At 45.1% G+C, this 13,792-nt stretch overlaps 1 protein-coding gene across 1 annotated transcript in view; it reads left to right on the plus strand.

The window, feature by feature from the left end:
• Positions 1-8,228, plus strand: part of LOC132833941 (leukocyte immunoglobulin-like receptor subfamily A member 1) — a 32,143-nt gene extending 23,915 nt beyond the window's left edge. The window contains exons 7-8 of the mRNA XM_060852626.1: positions 5,329-5,366; positions 7,153-8,228. Of these exons, the coding sequence (XP_060708609.1) occupies positions 5,329-5,366; positions 7,153-7,176 (62 nt within the window). The 3' untranslated portion in view covers positions 7,177-8,228. The remainder of the gene's footprint in view (positions 1-5,328; positions 5,367-7,152) is intronic.
• Positions 8,229-13,792: the final 5,564 nt, after the last annotated feature.

The following is a 13,792-nucleotide window of genomic DNA, read 5'->3' on the forward strand; positions in this document are numbered from 1 at the left end:
ACTGAACAGGCCCTTCAGCCCACGATGTTGTGCCGACCACTGATCCTCATATATGCATATGTATGACCATAGACCCAGCAGTCTCTTAAATGTCCCCAATGACCTCGCTTCCACAACTGCTGCTGGCAACGCATTCCATGCTCTCACAACTCTCTGTGTAAAGAACCCGCCTCTGACATCCCCTCTATACTTTCCTCCAACCAGCTTAAAACTATGACCCCTCGTGTTAGTCATTTCTGCCCTGGGAAATAGTCTCTGGCTATCGACTCTATCTATGCCTCTCATTATCTTGTATACCTCAATTAGGTCCCCTCTCCTCCTCCTTTTCTACAATGAAAAAATTCCGATCTCAGTCAACCTCTCCTCATAAGATAAGCCCTCCAGTCCAGGCAGCATCCTGGTAAACCTCCTCTGAACCATCTCCAAAGCATCCACATCTTTTCTATAATAGGGCGACCAGAACTGGACGCAGTATTCCATGTGCGGTCTAACCAAAGTTTTATAGAGCTGCAACAAGATCTCATGGCTCCTAAACTCAATCCCCCTGTTAATGAAAGCCAAAACACCATATGCTTTCTTAACAACCCTGTCCACTTGGGTCGCCATTTTAAGGGATCTATGTACCTGCACACCAAGATCCCTCTGTTCCTCCACACTGCCAAGAATCCGATCCTTAATCCTGTACTTAGCTTTCAAATTCGACCTTCCAAAATGCATCACCTGGCATTTATCCAGGTTGAATTCCATCTGCCATCTCTCAGCCCATCTCTGCACCCTGTCAATGTCCTGCTGCAGCCTACAACAGCCAACTGTCAACGGCACCTCCAACCTTTGTGTCGTCTGCAAACTTGCTGACCCATCCTTCAATCCCCTCATCCAAGTCATTAATAAAAATTACAAACAGTAGAGGCTCAAAGGCAGATCCCTGTGGAACACCACTCACCACAGACTTCCAGATAGAATATTTTCCTTTCCACTACCACTCACTGTCTTCTGTTGGCCAGCCAATTCTGTGTCCATACAGCTAAGTTCCCCTGTATCCCATTCCTCCTGACCTTCTGAATGAGCCTACCATGAGGAACCTTATGTAAGCTACCTTCTTCCTTTTGACGAGCAGCTCCACCACTCTCGTCATCCAAGGTTCCTTTACCTTACCCCTTCTTGCCTATCTCAGAGGGACATATTTATTCATCACTTGCAACAACTGTTCCTTAAACAGTCTCCACGTGTCTCTAGTGCCTTTACCATGGAACAATTGCTCCCAATCCATGCTTCCTAACTCATGTCTAATCGCATCATAGTTTCCTCTTCCCCAATTAAATATCCTCCCATTTTGCCTAATCCTCTCCTTCTCCATAGCTATGTAGAATGTGAGGCCGTTCTAGTCACTATCATCAAGATGCTCTCCCACCACAAGATCTGATACCTGCCCTGGCTTGTTTCCGAGCACCAAGTCTAGAATGGCCTCTCCCCTCGTCGGCCTGTCAACGTACTGAGTTAGGAAACCCTCCTGAACACTCCTTACAAAAACAGCTCCATTCAAATCTTCAGCTCGAAGGAGGTTCCAATCAATATTGTGAAAGTTAAAGTCACCTATTACAACAACCCTACTACGTCCACACTTTTCCAAAATCTGCTGACCTATGCTTTCTTCCATCTCCCTGCTGCTATTGGGGGGGGCCTGTAGTAAACCCCTAATGAGGTGACTGCTCCCTTGCTGTTCCTAATTTCCACCCATCCTTACTCGGTAGGCAGATCTTCCTCGACAGTGGAAGATTCTGTAGCTGTGATACTCTCTCTGATGAGTAGTGCTACATCCCCTCCTCTTTTTCACCCCTCCCGATTCTTTTTAAATATTCTAAACCCTGGAACATCCAGCAACCATTCCTGCCCCTGAGAAACCCATGTCCCTGTTATGGCCACAACATTTCTGAGCTCCTTTCTAGCAAGCCTGTAATCCTCTAAAGCTGTCCTAGATCCTTGCTTCCTCCACCTTGCATAAGCTGCCTTCTTTCTTTTGATGAGAAGCTCCTCTGTTCTTGTCATCCAAGGTTAATCTTATCCCTTCTTACCTGTCTCAGAGGAACAAATTCATGCATCACTTGCAACAACTGCTCCTTAAATAGTCTCCACTTGCCTGCTGTACCCTTTCTGTGGAACAATTGCTTCCAGTCTGTACTCTTGTCTGATAGTGGCATAATTTCCTGTTCCCCAACTAAATATCTTCCCTTGCTAACTGTTCCTTTCCCTCTCCAAGGCTGTGATAAATGTGAGGCAGTTGTGATCACTGTCACCAAAGTGTTCTCCCACCGTGAGATCTGACACCTGTCCTGGCTCATTGCCAGCAGCAAATACAAAATGGCCTCTCCCCTCGTCGGTCTGTCTACATACTGAGTAAGGAAACCCTCCTGAACACACCTGACAAAAACGGCTCCATCCAAACTTTCGGCACTTAGGAGGTTCCAGTCAACATTGGGAAAGTTGAAATCACCCATGACAACAGCCCTGCTACTTCCGCATTTTTCCAAAAAATATGAGTGCTTCAATCTCTCTACTGCTATTAGGTGGTCTGTAGAAAACCAATGAGGTGGCTGTTCTCTTGCTGTTCCTAACTTCCACCCTTACTGACTCAGTAGGCAAACCTTCCTCAACAATCTCCATTTCTGTAGCTGTGATGCGCTCTCTGATCAGCAAAACTACACTCCCTCCTCTTTCTCCCCCCTTCTTGTTCTTTTTAAATGTTCTAAACCCTGGAACATCAAGCAACCATTCCTGCCCCTGTTAAAACCACGTCTCCGTTATGACCACAACATCGTAGCCCCAAGTCCATGCTTTAAGTGCATCACTCTTATTTCTGACACTCGTTGCTTTAAGCAGACACACACTTTAAGCGATCCCTTTGTTTCATTGTGTGAGAAACCTTCCTGATAGATTCACTACACCCTGGCACTGCCCCATCTGCAACTGCCCCCCTCTCAGGTATGTAGCTCTGACTCCCACCCCCCGCCAAACTAGTTTAAACCCTCCCGAACCACATGAGTAAATCTCCCACCCAGGACATTTGTGCCCCTCCAGTTCAGGAGCAACCCGCCCTTCATGTACAGGTCCCACCTTCCCCAGAAGGTCTCCCAATGATCAGGGTATCTGAAACCCTCCTTCCTGCACCAGCTTTGCAACCAAGTGTTACGCTGCATTCACTGCCTGTTCCTCACCTCACTATCTCGTGGCACCGGTAGCAAACCTGAGATCACTACTCTACTTGTCCTGCTCTTCAGCTTCCAACCTAACTCTCTGTTGTCACCTTTGAGATCCTCAATCCCTTTCCTGACTATATCGTTGGTGCCAATATGTACCACGATTTCTGGCTACTCACCCTCCCCCTTCAGAATCCAGTAAACCTGATCAGTGACATCCCGGACCCTGGCACCAGGGAGGCAACATACCTTCTTGGCGTCCTACTCCTGACCACAAGATCTCTTGTCAGTCCGTCTAACTATTGAGTCCCCTACCACTAGCGCTTTTCTATTCTCCCCCCTTCCCTCCTGAGCCACAGTGACAGGCTCAGTGACAGAGACCTGCCAACTAAGGCTTCCCCCGATAGGCTGTCCCTACCTGCAGTATCCAAAATGGTTTCACTATTACTGAGGGGAACAGCCACAGGGGATCCCTGCTCTGTCTGTTGGTTCCCTTTCCTCCCCCTGACAGTAACACAACTGTCCTTACCCTGTGTCTGGGGAGTGACCACCTCCCGGTACATCCTCTCAATTCCCCCCTCAGCCTCCTGGATGATCCATAGTCCATCCAGCTCCAACTCCATTTCCCTAACTCAGTTTTCGAGTAGCTGGAGTTGGGTGCACTTCCCGCAGATGTCGTCGGCAGAGACATGTGAAGTGTCTCTCACCTGCCACACTCTGCAGGAGGAACCTGCAACTGCCCTAATGTCCATATCCCGCTACTCTGAAAGCCCACACAGGACGAAACAAAGGGAGAAAAGAAAAGAAAAAAAATGAGAAAACCTGAAAACTTCCCATGTTTGAAGACTCTTAGTAAGGTTAGAGGAGGTAGGTGGGAAGGAGGCCTTACAGTGTATGGTCTCAGATTTAGCTTAAATATTTCCTGGAGCCCTTGTTTCTCTCTGCCTTCTCTCCTCACCACTCTGTTCAAAATATGTTTTTTTACTCACCTTCCCAGCAGTCCTCCACTCCTCTCTTGCACCTCACTACAAATGGAATACTGTGTTTTCAGGTTTGGGTTTTTTTTTATCTGAGGAAGGCTACTGTGGCTGTGGAAAGATTACAGCAAAGGTTGCCCAGACTGATTCCTGGGTTAACAGGATGGCCAGATGTGGAGAAATTGCATTGATTAGAACAATATTAACTGGATTTTAGAAGATTGAGGGGTGGAATCTCATAGAAACCTGTAGAATTCCAACAGGACTATTAGGATAAACACAGGAAGGATGATCCTGGTGATCAGGGCAGTCCTGAACCAGGGACACAGTTTAAGGATAAGAGGTAAACCTTTCAGGACTGAGGTGAAAAGAAATGCCTTCACCCAGAGAGTGTCGCGCCTATGGGAATCGTTATCACAGAATATGGTTCAGGGCAAAATATTAAAGGGATGTGTTTTCAAGAAGCTTTTGGGGCCTTCAAATGCAGGTGCTCCAATGCTTAGCTTGCCCTGGGCGAGAGACCGCACCTTGTATTCTCCCCCACAAAGCTATGAATGTGACAATTCCACAAAATGCTTACTTCCGAGCTCATGATGAGTCAAGAACTACGATGGGGCTGACTGAGACATTTCGCAGATATTATCAGAACAGAAATGTGAGAATTATTTCTTTCTACAGGCTGCATTGTCAAGATATTCCATTAACACCTTGCTCAAACTAATTCAAAATTCACTTCCATTATTTAGTCACTGTGAGGAGGATAGGATAAAATCCACAGCATTATTGTATTATCTTTTAGTCAACAGGCCTTGCTTATTTATCAGTAGATTATCATCGTGAAGACAAGGTGGTTTTATGAACTTTGTGTGACCTTCAATGTTAATTAATTGCAGAAAGTGAAATAATTATCACTGAGAATGTGGGAGAAACTGAGCAGGACTGATAGCATCTGTGGAGAGAGAGAGAGAGAGAGGTACAAAGTTCACATTTCCGATATGACTTCTCTTTGAAACTCACCGAAGAAGAGTGACAGAGGTCTCACAGCGTTCACGCTCTTCCTCTCTCTGTCCCCCCAGATGCATTCTCTGTGCTAGTTTCTGAATTGCAGAATCTGTCGTATTTCAGTTTTCCTCTTATCATGCATTCTCCTGTTTCAGAAGGAACTACACTGCATCCAGCTCACCATGGAGAAACGGTGAGTACTGAGCCTTTTCATTTGAAATTGGCACTTTAACGCTTGTCCTGCACTTCCACCCTGTTCAGCTCTTAAAGGGTAGACAGGATGGTGAAGAAGGTGTTTGTATTGGTCAGAGCATAAAGTGCAGGAGTTTAGGACATCATGTTGCAAGGCATTGGTAAGGTCGTATTTGAAATACTGTGCACAATTCTGATTGCCCTTCTATAGGAAGGATGTTATTAAACTGGAAAGGGTGCAGTAAAGATTTACAAGGATGTCAGTGAGACTGAAGGTAGATAAGTTGGGACACTCTTCTCCATTGGAGCATAGGAGCCTGAAAGAATTACCTTACAGACATTTATAAAATCATAAGGACCATAGACAAGGTGAATAGCAAAAGAAATTTGACAGAATGGGGGAGTAGAAAACTGGACAGTATAGACTTAAGGAAAGGGCAGAAAGATTTAAAAGAGATCCGAGGGGTCATTTTATCATACAGAAGGTGGTGTGTGCACAGAATGAGCTGTCAGAGGAAGTGGGAGAGACAGGGACAATTCTAACATTTAAAAGATGTTCGGACAGGCTCGTGGATAGGAACGTTTCAGAAGGATATGAGTCAAACACAGGCATATGGGATAAGTCCAGTTCAGCATGGATGACTGGGCCAAAGGCAGCTATGTTATAAGCCAACAGATTAGTGTGACAGTTTAACAATAAATATCATACATTCATGCAGCATGGAAACAGACCCTTTTAGATTAGATTAGATTACTTACAGTGTGGAAACAGGCCCTTCGGCCCAACAAGTCCACACCGACCCACGGCGGCACGGTGGCACAGTGGTTAGCACTGCCGCCTCACAGCGCCAGGGACCTGGGTTCAATTCCCGCCTCAGGCGGGATGTGCGGGTCAGGTGAATTGGCCATGCTAAATTGCCCGTAGTGTTAGGTAAGGGGTATATGTAGGGGTATGGGTGGGTTGTCGCTTCGGTGGGTCGGTGTGGACTTGTTGGGCCGAAGGGCCTGTTTCCACACTGTAAGTAATCTAATCTAATCTAAAAGGGTCTGTTTCCATGCTGCATGAATGTATGATATTTATTGTTAAACTGTCACACTAATCTGTTGGCTTATAACATTGTACTAATCGTGGTTTCAGTGAGGATTTGTATTCATGTCAGACAATTTAAGGAGCAAAACCACAGTGAAAACCAAAACTGAGCATGTGTATTCACTGGAGAATGGGGGCAGCAGGGGGGATGGAATCTCATAGAAACCTACAAGATTAGCCCGGGTAAACACAGGAAACGTGTTCCTAATGACTGAGGGGTGCTGGGGGTCCACAACCAGGGGATTCACAATCTAAAGGAGACTGGGTAGGACTGAGATGTGGAGAAATGTCTTCACCCAGAGAGTGGGCATCCTGTGGAATCCTCAGTCACAGAAAGCAGTCGGGTCCAATGTTGACTGTTGTTCCAGACAGAGTTGAATCTAATCTTGGGGGCTAAAGTGACCAATGAAAGAAAGTTGAGGGGGAAGGGACTGAGTTGAGTGATCAGCCACAATCCTATTGACTTGGTGGAGCAGACCTGTGGGGCTGAATAGTCTTACTCCTGTTTTCTATTTTTTGTGTTGCCGTGTGGCTATTTTACAGAACACGAGTGACTGCGTGAAACATTCCCAGACAATTGAAATAAATCCATGGGCAGTCTTTGCCACTGAGTGTAAAAATTGTGATGACGTTGAGCAGTCTTGTATATTGCATTGTTTGACCAAGTAACAGCAAATTTATTTTTGATCCCTTTCAGGAACTACAGGACTGTAACCAATGAACAACATCAACAGTTTTGAAGAGAAGAGCGGATGTTATTTGATGACCTGCAGGCAACCTGCTGAAACTAGAATGGGGAAAAGGGGGTTTTGAAATGGTACATGCCCAGGAAAGGAAGCGAATGCTTTAGACAATGCCTTAGAGTTGTGAATGCAGCTCAGTCCAGCCTTTCTTCCAGCAACTCTGTGTACTTCCTGCTGCTTCAGGAAAGCATCCAACATAAACAAAGATCTCCCCACGCCAAAGATCTCTTCCATCGGGCAGAAGATACAAAAAGTTGAAACATGGATTAAAATAACAGCTTCTTTCCTGTTGTTATCAGGAATGTGAAAGTATCTCTGATATATTCCAGTTAACCTTTCTCTGCACTTTCTATGTAGCTATCACAATATATTTTGCATTTTGTTCTATTACCCTGATGTACATGTAAGGGATGATTTGTCTGGTTAGCATGTCAATATCTCAATATTAAATTGAACCAATTCAAAATCAAATCAAACGTTTTGTGAAGGGCAAACACGAGGGGAAGCAGGTCCGAGAGAAGACTGCAAGAAATGGAAACATTCGCCACCAAGACTACATACAGTTTGCTTTCCCACACTGGACTCTCATGACCTGCCATGAAATTTGAGTCTGTTCTGCCTTCGAAATGAATCAATTTGGCAAAGTTTTTGATTGCTTCCTCCGTCTCTCCCACTGTTGGCATTTTGTACGATTTGGAACTTCCCCTGAATTCTGGTCACCTTACCTGAGAATTCCAACTGTGTGTTCAGACGTTGAGACTGCTCCCACAGCTGCAGCAATGAAACAGTTCTTCAGGCAACATGACACTTCTTCTCTTCAGTGTGAGAGTTTATCCCTGTATGGAAAGTCCTGCTAACGGAAAGTGCCTGATTATTTTAATTGGAGAGAGATGCACAGTTCTCCAACTCAATGAAGAGGTAGAAACCTGCAAATGGAATAGACTGAATTGAAATTGCTATCATTTTTGTTGCATTATTGATTTCATTTTATTTGTACGTAACATGCTCAATAAAAGCAGAAAACACTTAAGCCATAAGTAGTGAAATAATGAAACATGGATAGATTATAGACAGATTATGAGATTGACGAACATTGGAACAGGAGGAGACCCCTTGAGCCTTCAATGCCTGATCTGTTGCCTAACTCCACATCCTGGCATATTTCCCCATAGAATCACTGCAGTGTGGAAGAAGACCATTTGGCCGGTTAAGTTCAAATTGATCCTTCAGACAACATCCCAAACATAGCCACCCCTGCCTGCCATTGACCTGAGACCTTGCATTTCCTGCAGCTGACCCACCTAACCTGCACATTCCTGTTCTTAGCCATGAACAGTCCCCATTAATAATCTATTCACCATCCTGGCCAGATCTTTTTCCACTCCCATGTCTGTCCAACTGTTCTTTTCTCACTTTGAACTCTATCCCCACCTATCATTTGTTTCTTACTCCCTCCTCATCTTCTGCATATAAATTGACATTTTCCTAGCCACATCAGTTCTGAGAAATGGTCACTCGACCCGAAACATTAGCTCGGATTTATCTCCACAGACGGTGCCAGAGCTGCTGAGCTTTTCCAGCAATTTCTGACATTATTTCTACACATCTTTGGATTGGAAGGAAACCGGAGCACTTTGTGTGTGGAAGTGCTTCCTAACATCTCTCCTGAATGGTCTGGCCCTCGGTCTCAGACTGTGCCCTCCTTAGTTGTAGAATCTCCAACCAGTGGAAATAGCTTCTCTTTATCTACTCTGTATTTCCCTGCTAATTTCTTGAAGATTCCTTAATCCTCTCAGTTCAATAGAAAGGCCTAATTTCTTTAATCTCTCTTTTTCACTTGACCCCTGAAGTATACCTACATTGTACTCTGTCGAAGGCCAATCTATCCATCCTAAGATGTGGTGCCCAGATTTGCTCCATGTGGGATCTGACCAGGGTTTTGTAGATCAGCAGTATAATCTCTTCAAGAAGTTTTTTTTTTAGATTAGATTCAATTCCCTACAGTGTGGAAACAGGCCCTTCAGCCCAACCAGTCCACACTGACCCTCTGAAGACCCACCAAGACCCATTTCCCTCTGACTAATGCATCTAGCACTATGGACAATTTAGCATGGCCAATCCACCTAACCTGCACATCTTTGGACTGTGGGAGGAAACTGGAGCACCCAGAGGAAACCCACGCAGACACGGGGAGAATATGCAAACTCCACACAGACAGTCACCCAAGGCTGGAATGAACCTGGGACCCTGGTGCTGTGAGGCAGCAGTGCTAACCACTGAGCCACCTGATGCTGTGGAGCTGGACAGGACTTTGGTGAGGCCACAGCTGGAGCACTGTGTGCAGTTCCAGTCTCCACACTATGGGAAGGATGTGATTGTATTGGACAGGGTGCAGAGGACAGTCACCAGGATGTTGCTTGGGATGGAACATGTTAACAATGAAGAGAGACTGGATAAGCTCAGGTTGTTCTCTTTGGAGCAGAAGTGGTTGACCTGATAGAGGTGTGTAAAGTTATGAAGAGGATGGACACAGGGAATAGGAACAGTACCCCGGAGTCGAATGTCAATAACAAGGGCAGAGAGCATCATTTAGAAGTGTAAGGCAGAAGGGTTAGGTAAGGATTGAGGGTTGTTTCACCCAGAGGGTGGTGGAAGTCTGAAGTGCCCTCCTTGGGAGGGGAGTTGAGGCAGGAAACCTCACTTTCTTTAAAAGGTTCTTGGATGAGTATTTGAAGTGTCACAGCATTAAAGGCTATGGGCTGAGTGCTGGGAGAGAGGGACCAGTGCAAATTTACAGGAGACTTATGTTGGTGCAGACCCAACAAGCCAACAAGCTTCTGTGCTGTGTGATTCACATTTCCTTCCTGAACTAATTTGTTTACATCCAAGATCAGAGAAGGTGAGCCCGCGTGTCATAGATTTACAGAGTCATAGAGATCTACAGCACAGAAAATGACCCTTTGTCCCATTGAGTCAAAAACAAACACCTAACTATTCTGCTCCCACTTTTCCAGGACTTGGCCCATCGCCTTGAAATTTATGACACTTCAAGTATTCATCTGAATGATTCCCCATAAAGTGAAGCCATAAATTGAAGAAAGGACTTACGGTTATAGAGGTTTAAACCTTGAAAGACTTTGTCAACATTCAAGAGAAAATTCAAGCAGGCACAACCATCTATGATGTGATCTGATTAATACTGCCTTTGAACTCTATAAAACATTTTTTTATTAGATCAGATTCCCTACAGTGTGGAAACAGGCCCTTCAGCCCAACAGGTCCACACCAACCCTCCGAAGAGTAAACCACCCAAGCCCCTTTTCCCTCTGACTAATGCACCTAATTGATCATTTAAGCATGGCCATTTCACCTAACATGCACATCTTTGTACTGTGGGAGGAAACCGGAGCACCTGGAGGAAACCCACACAGACACAGGGAGAACGTGCAAACTCCATACAGACAGTCACCTGAGGTTGGAATCGAACCCGGGACCCTGGTGCTGTGAGGCCACCGTGGCACCCCTGCTTTTTTTAAAACTGTGGCTTAGCCAAAGGAAGATACTAACATGAAGTTGGGAAGCATCCATTCAGATGAGGTAAAAGCAATGACTGCAAATGCTGGAAACCAGATTCTAGATTAGAGTGGTGCTGGAAAAGCACAGCAGTTCAGGCAGCATCCGAGAAGCAGGAAAATCGACGTTTCAGGCAAAAGCTTTTGCCCAAAACATCGATTTTCCTGCTCCTCAGATGTTGCCTGAACTGCTGTGCTTTTCCAGCACCACTCTAATCTAGAATCCATTCAGATGATCCCACTCAAAAGTTTCCTTGAGACACCCTCATGCGTGCATGTCTGTCTGTTTTTTGGTGAGATGGTTCAAATAAAATTTCATGGATGGATGGGTGACCAGAACATGAGAGCAGGGCAGATGATGGAATTTGAATTCAATAAACATCTGGAATAAAGACTCTGATGATGGCTATGAATTCATTGCTGATTGATGGAAAAACCATACTAACGTCCTTTAGGGAAGGAAACTGTCATCCTTTCCTGGTCTGGCCAATATGTCACTCCAAAACCACAGCAACATGGGTGACTTTTAACCACCCTCTAGGATGGGCAATAAATACTGGCCTAGTTGGCAGCAGCCTCATCCCCTGAGTGAATAAAGAAAGGGAGCGTGGATTAACAATTAACTCCCTCGGTTTTCTTAAATCCAGCTGACTGGCCAACTGAGACAATAAACACTAGAACCAGAGGTGGATGAGGTAGCAGTTAGATTAGATTCCCTACAGTGTGGAAACAGGCTCTTCGGGTCCACACTGACCCTCTGAAGAGTAACCCACCCAGACCTATTTCCCTCTGACTAATGCGCCTAACACTATGGGCAATTTAGCATGGCCAATTCACTTGACCTGCATATCTTTGGACTGTGGGAAGAAACCAGAGCACCCGGAGGAAACCCATGCAGAGACAGGGAGAACGTGCAAACTCCACACAGTCACCCAAGGCTGGAATCGAACCTGGAACCCTGGCGCTATGAGCCAGCAGTGCTAACCACTGAGCCACTATGCCACTGAAAAGGAGCCAAGTTAAGGTTTTGTGTCCTGTTCCCCTTCTTCAGAAGGTTCTCTCTCCACAGGCACTGATCTTTTCATTGCCAGTTTGCAATTCTTTGATCACGACGTTGCCTGAAAATACATAAACGATGCCCCAAACCCTCAGAAAGAGTCTGGTTCCTCCAGAGTTAGACAACCAAACTCCTGGTATCTGAATATTGCTGCCTTATGGATGATCAGCCAGCCTAATATTGAATGAAGGAGCAGGCTTGATGGGCTAAATGGACTACTCCTACTTTCTATGTTTCTACTTCCAGCTCCCCTTCCCCCCACCACCAAACTATATCACTGAATGGTAACTTGATGAATACTCCCACTCTCCTAACAAGTCCATGTAAAATCCATGCTGATATATCCTATACACAGGAAGGATATTCCTGATGACCAATGGTGTCACTGATGAAAGGAGATGGGGTCAGACTGAGATGAGAAGAAATGTCTTCATCCAGAGAGTTTGATTTGATTTGGTAGCAAATATAGGAAGGCAGATTATTATTTAAACACCTGTAAACTGACAAAGAGGAATGTTCAATGAGACCTGGGTGTCCCTTGTACACCAGTCACTGAAAATGAGCATTGCAGGAGGAGTGGGTAGTGTAGAAGGCAGATTGGATGTTGGCCTTCATTGCGAAAGGATTCCAATCCAGGAGCAGGGATGTCTTGCTGATTATACAGGCTGAGACCACACCCTGGAGTGTTGTGTGTGCAGTTTGGGTCCCCATACCTGAGGAAGGATGTCGTGGCTATGGAGGGAGTGCAGCAAAGGATTCCTGGGTTGACCGGACTAGCATGTGAAGAGAGACTGAATCTATTAGAATTATATTCGTGGGAGTTTAGAAGAATAAGCGAGAGGAATCTCAGCAACCTGTAAAATGCTAACAGGTGTAAACACAGGAAGGATATTCCTGATGATCAGTGGTGTCACTGATGAAAGGAGATGGGGTTGGACTGAGATGAGAAGAAAGAGAGTTTGATTTGATTTGATTTATTTTTGTCACGTGCACTGAGAGTGAAAAGTGTTGTTTTGCATACTTCCTAAGCAGATTGTATCATACAAAGTGCATCAAGGTAGCAGGTAGTGCTCAGAATACAGTTACAGCCACAGAGAAAGTACAGAGAGAGAGAGGGAGAGAGAACAGCATCAACATTTGAGAGGTCTGTTCAAAAGTCTGATAACAGCGGGGAAGAAGCTATTCCTGAATATGTTCTCACATGTTTCCAACATTTATATCTTCTGCCCAATGGAAGAAGGTGGAAGGGGTGTTTGATTCTACTGGCTGCTTTCTTGAAGTGGCAGGAAGTATAGATGGAGTCAAAAGATGGAAGGCTGGTTTACATGGTGGACTGGGATGTGTTCACGACCTTCTATAGTTTCTTGTAGTCTTGTGAAGAACAGTTCCTGTACAGCTGTGGTGCATCTGGAAAGGATGAATGGGAAGTCCAGAACCAGGAAGCTTCATAGTTAAGAATGCTTATCAGCGGCTGAGTTCCAATTGAGGCTGATGTTAACTCCTAGCTTCGTATTTAGAAATTGAGTTCTATTTTGCAATGCCAGTTACTCAAACCCCAGACACATCATCCTCGTCATCCCAGCGCAGGCAGGAACACAAGGGAATTATTGAACCACCGCATCAAATCAACGGAATCAAAGAGTGCTCGATTTTATTGTTGAACATGTTTATCTTCCCAGTTCTGCTTGCGATGAGTGAGTATGAGACAGTTTAATTCCATAAAACTTTATCATATTTGAAAAACAAAGTTTCGATAAAAAGGTCAGGGCACGAAAATGAGGAACTGCAGGCACACAACGCAATATGTAACATCAATTAATATTTTACACAACACCAGGTTATAGTCAAACGGGTTTATTTGGAAGCTGGTGTTGTGTGATTGAAGGGCTTTTGCCCGAAACGTCGATTTCGCTGTTCGTTGGATGCTGCCTGAACTGCTGTGCTCTTCTAGCACCACTGATCCAG

The sequence above is a fragment of the Hemiscyllium ocellatum genome, chromosome 38 (assembly GCF_020745735.1).
Source record: "Hemiscyllium ocellatum isolate sHemOce1 chromosome 38, sHemOce1.pat.X.cur, whole genome shotgun sequence".
Taxonomy (NCBI): Eukaryota; Metazoa; Chordata; class Chondrichthyes; order Orectolobiformes; family Hemiscylliidae; genus Hemiscyllium; species Hemiscyllium ocellatum.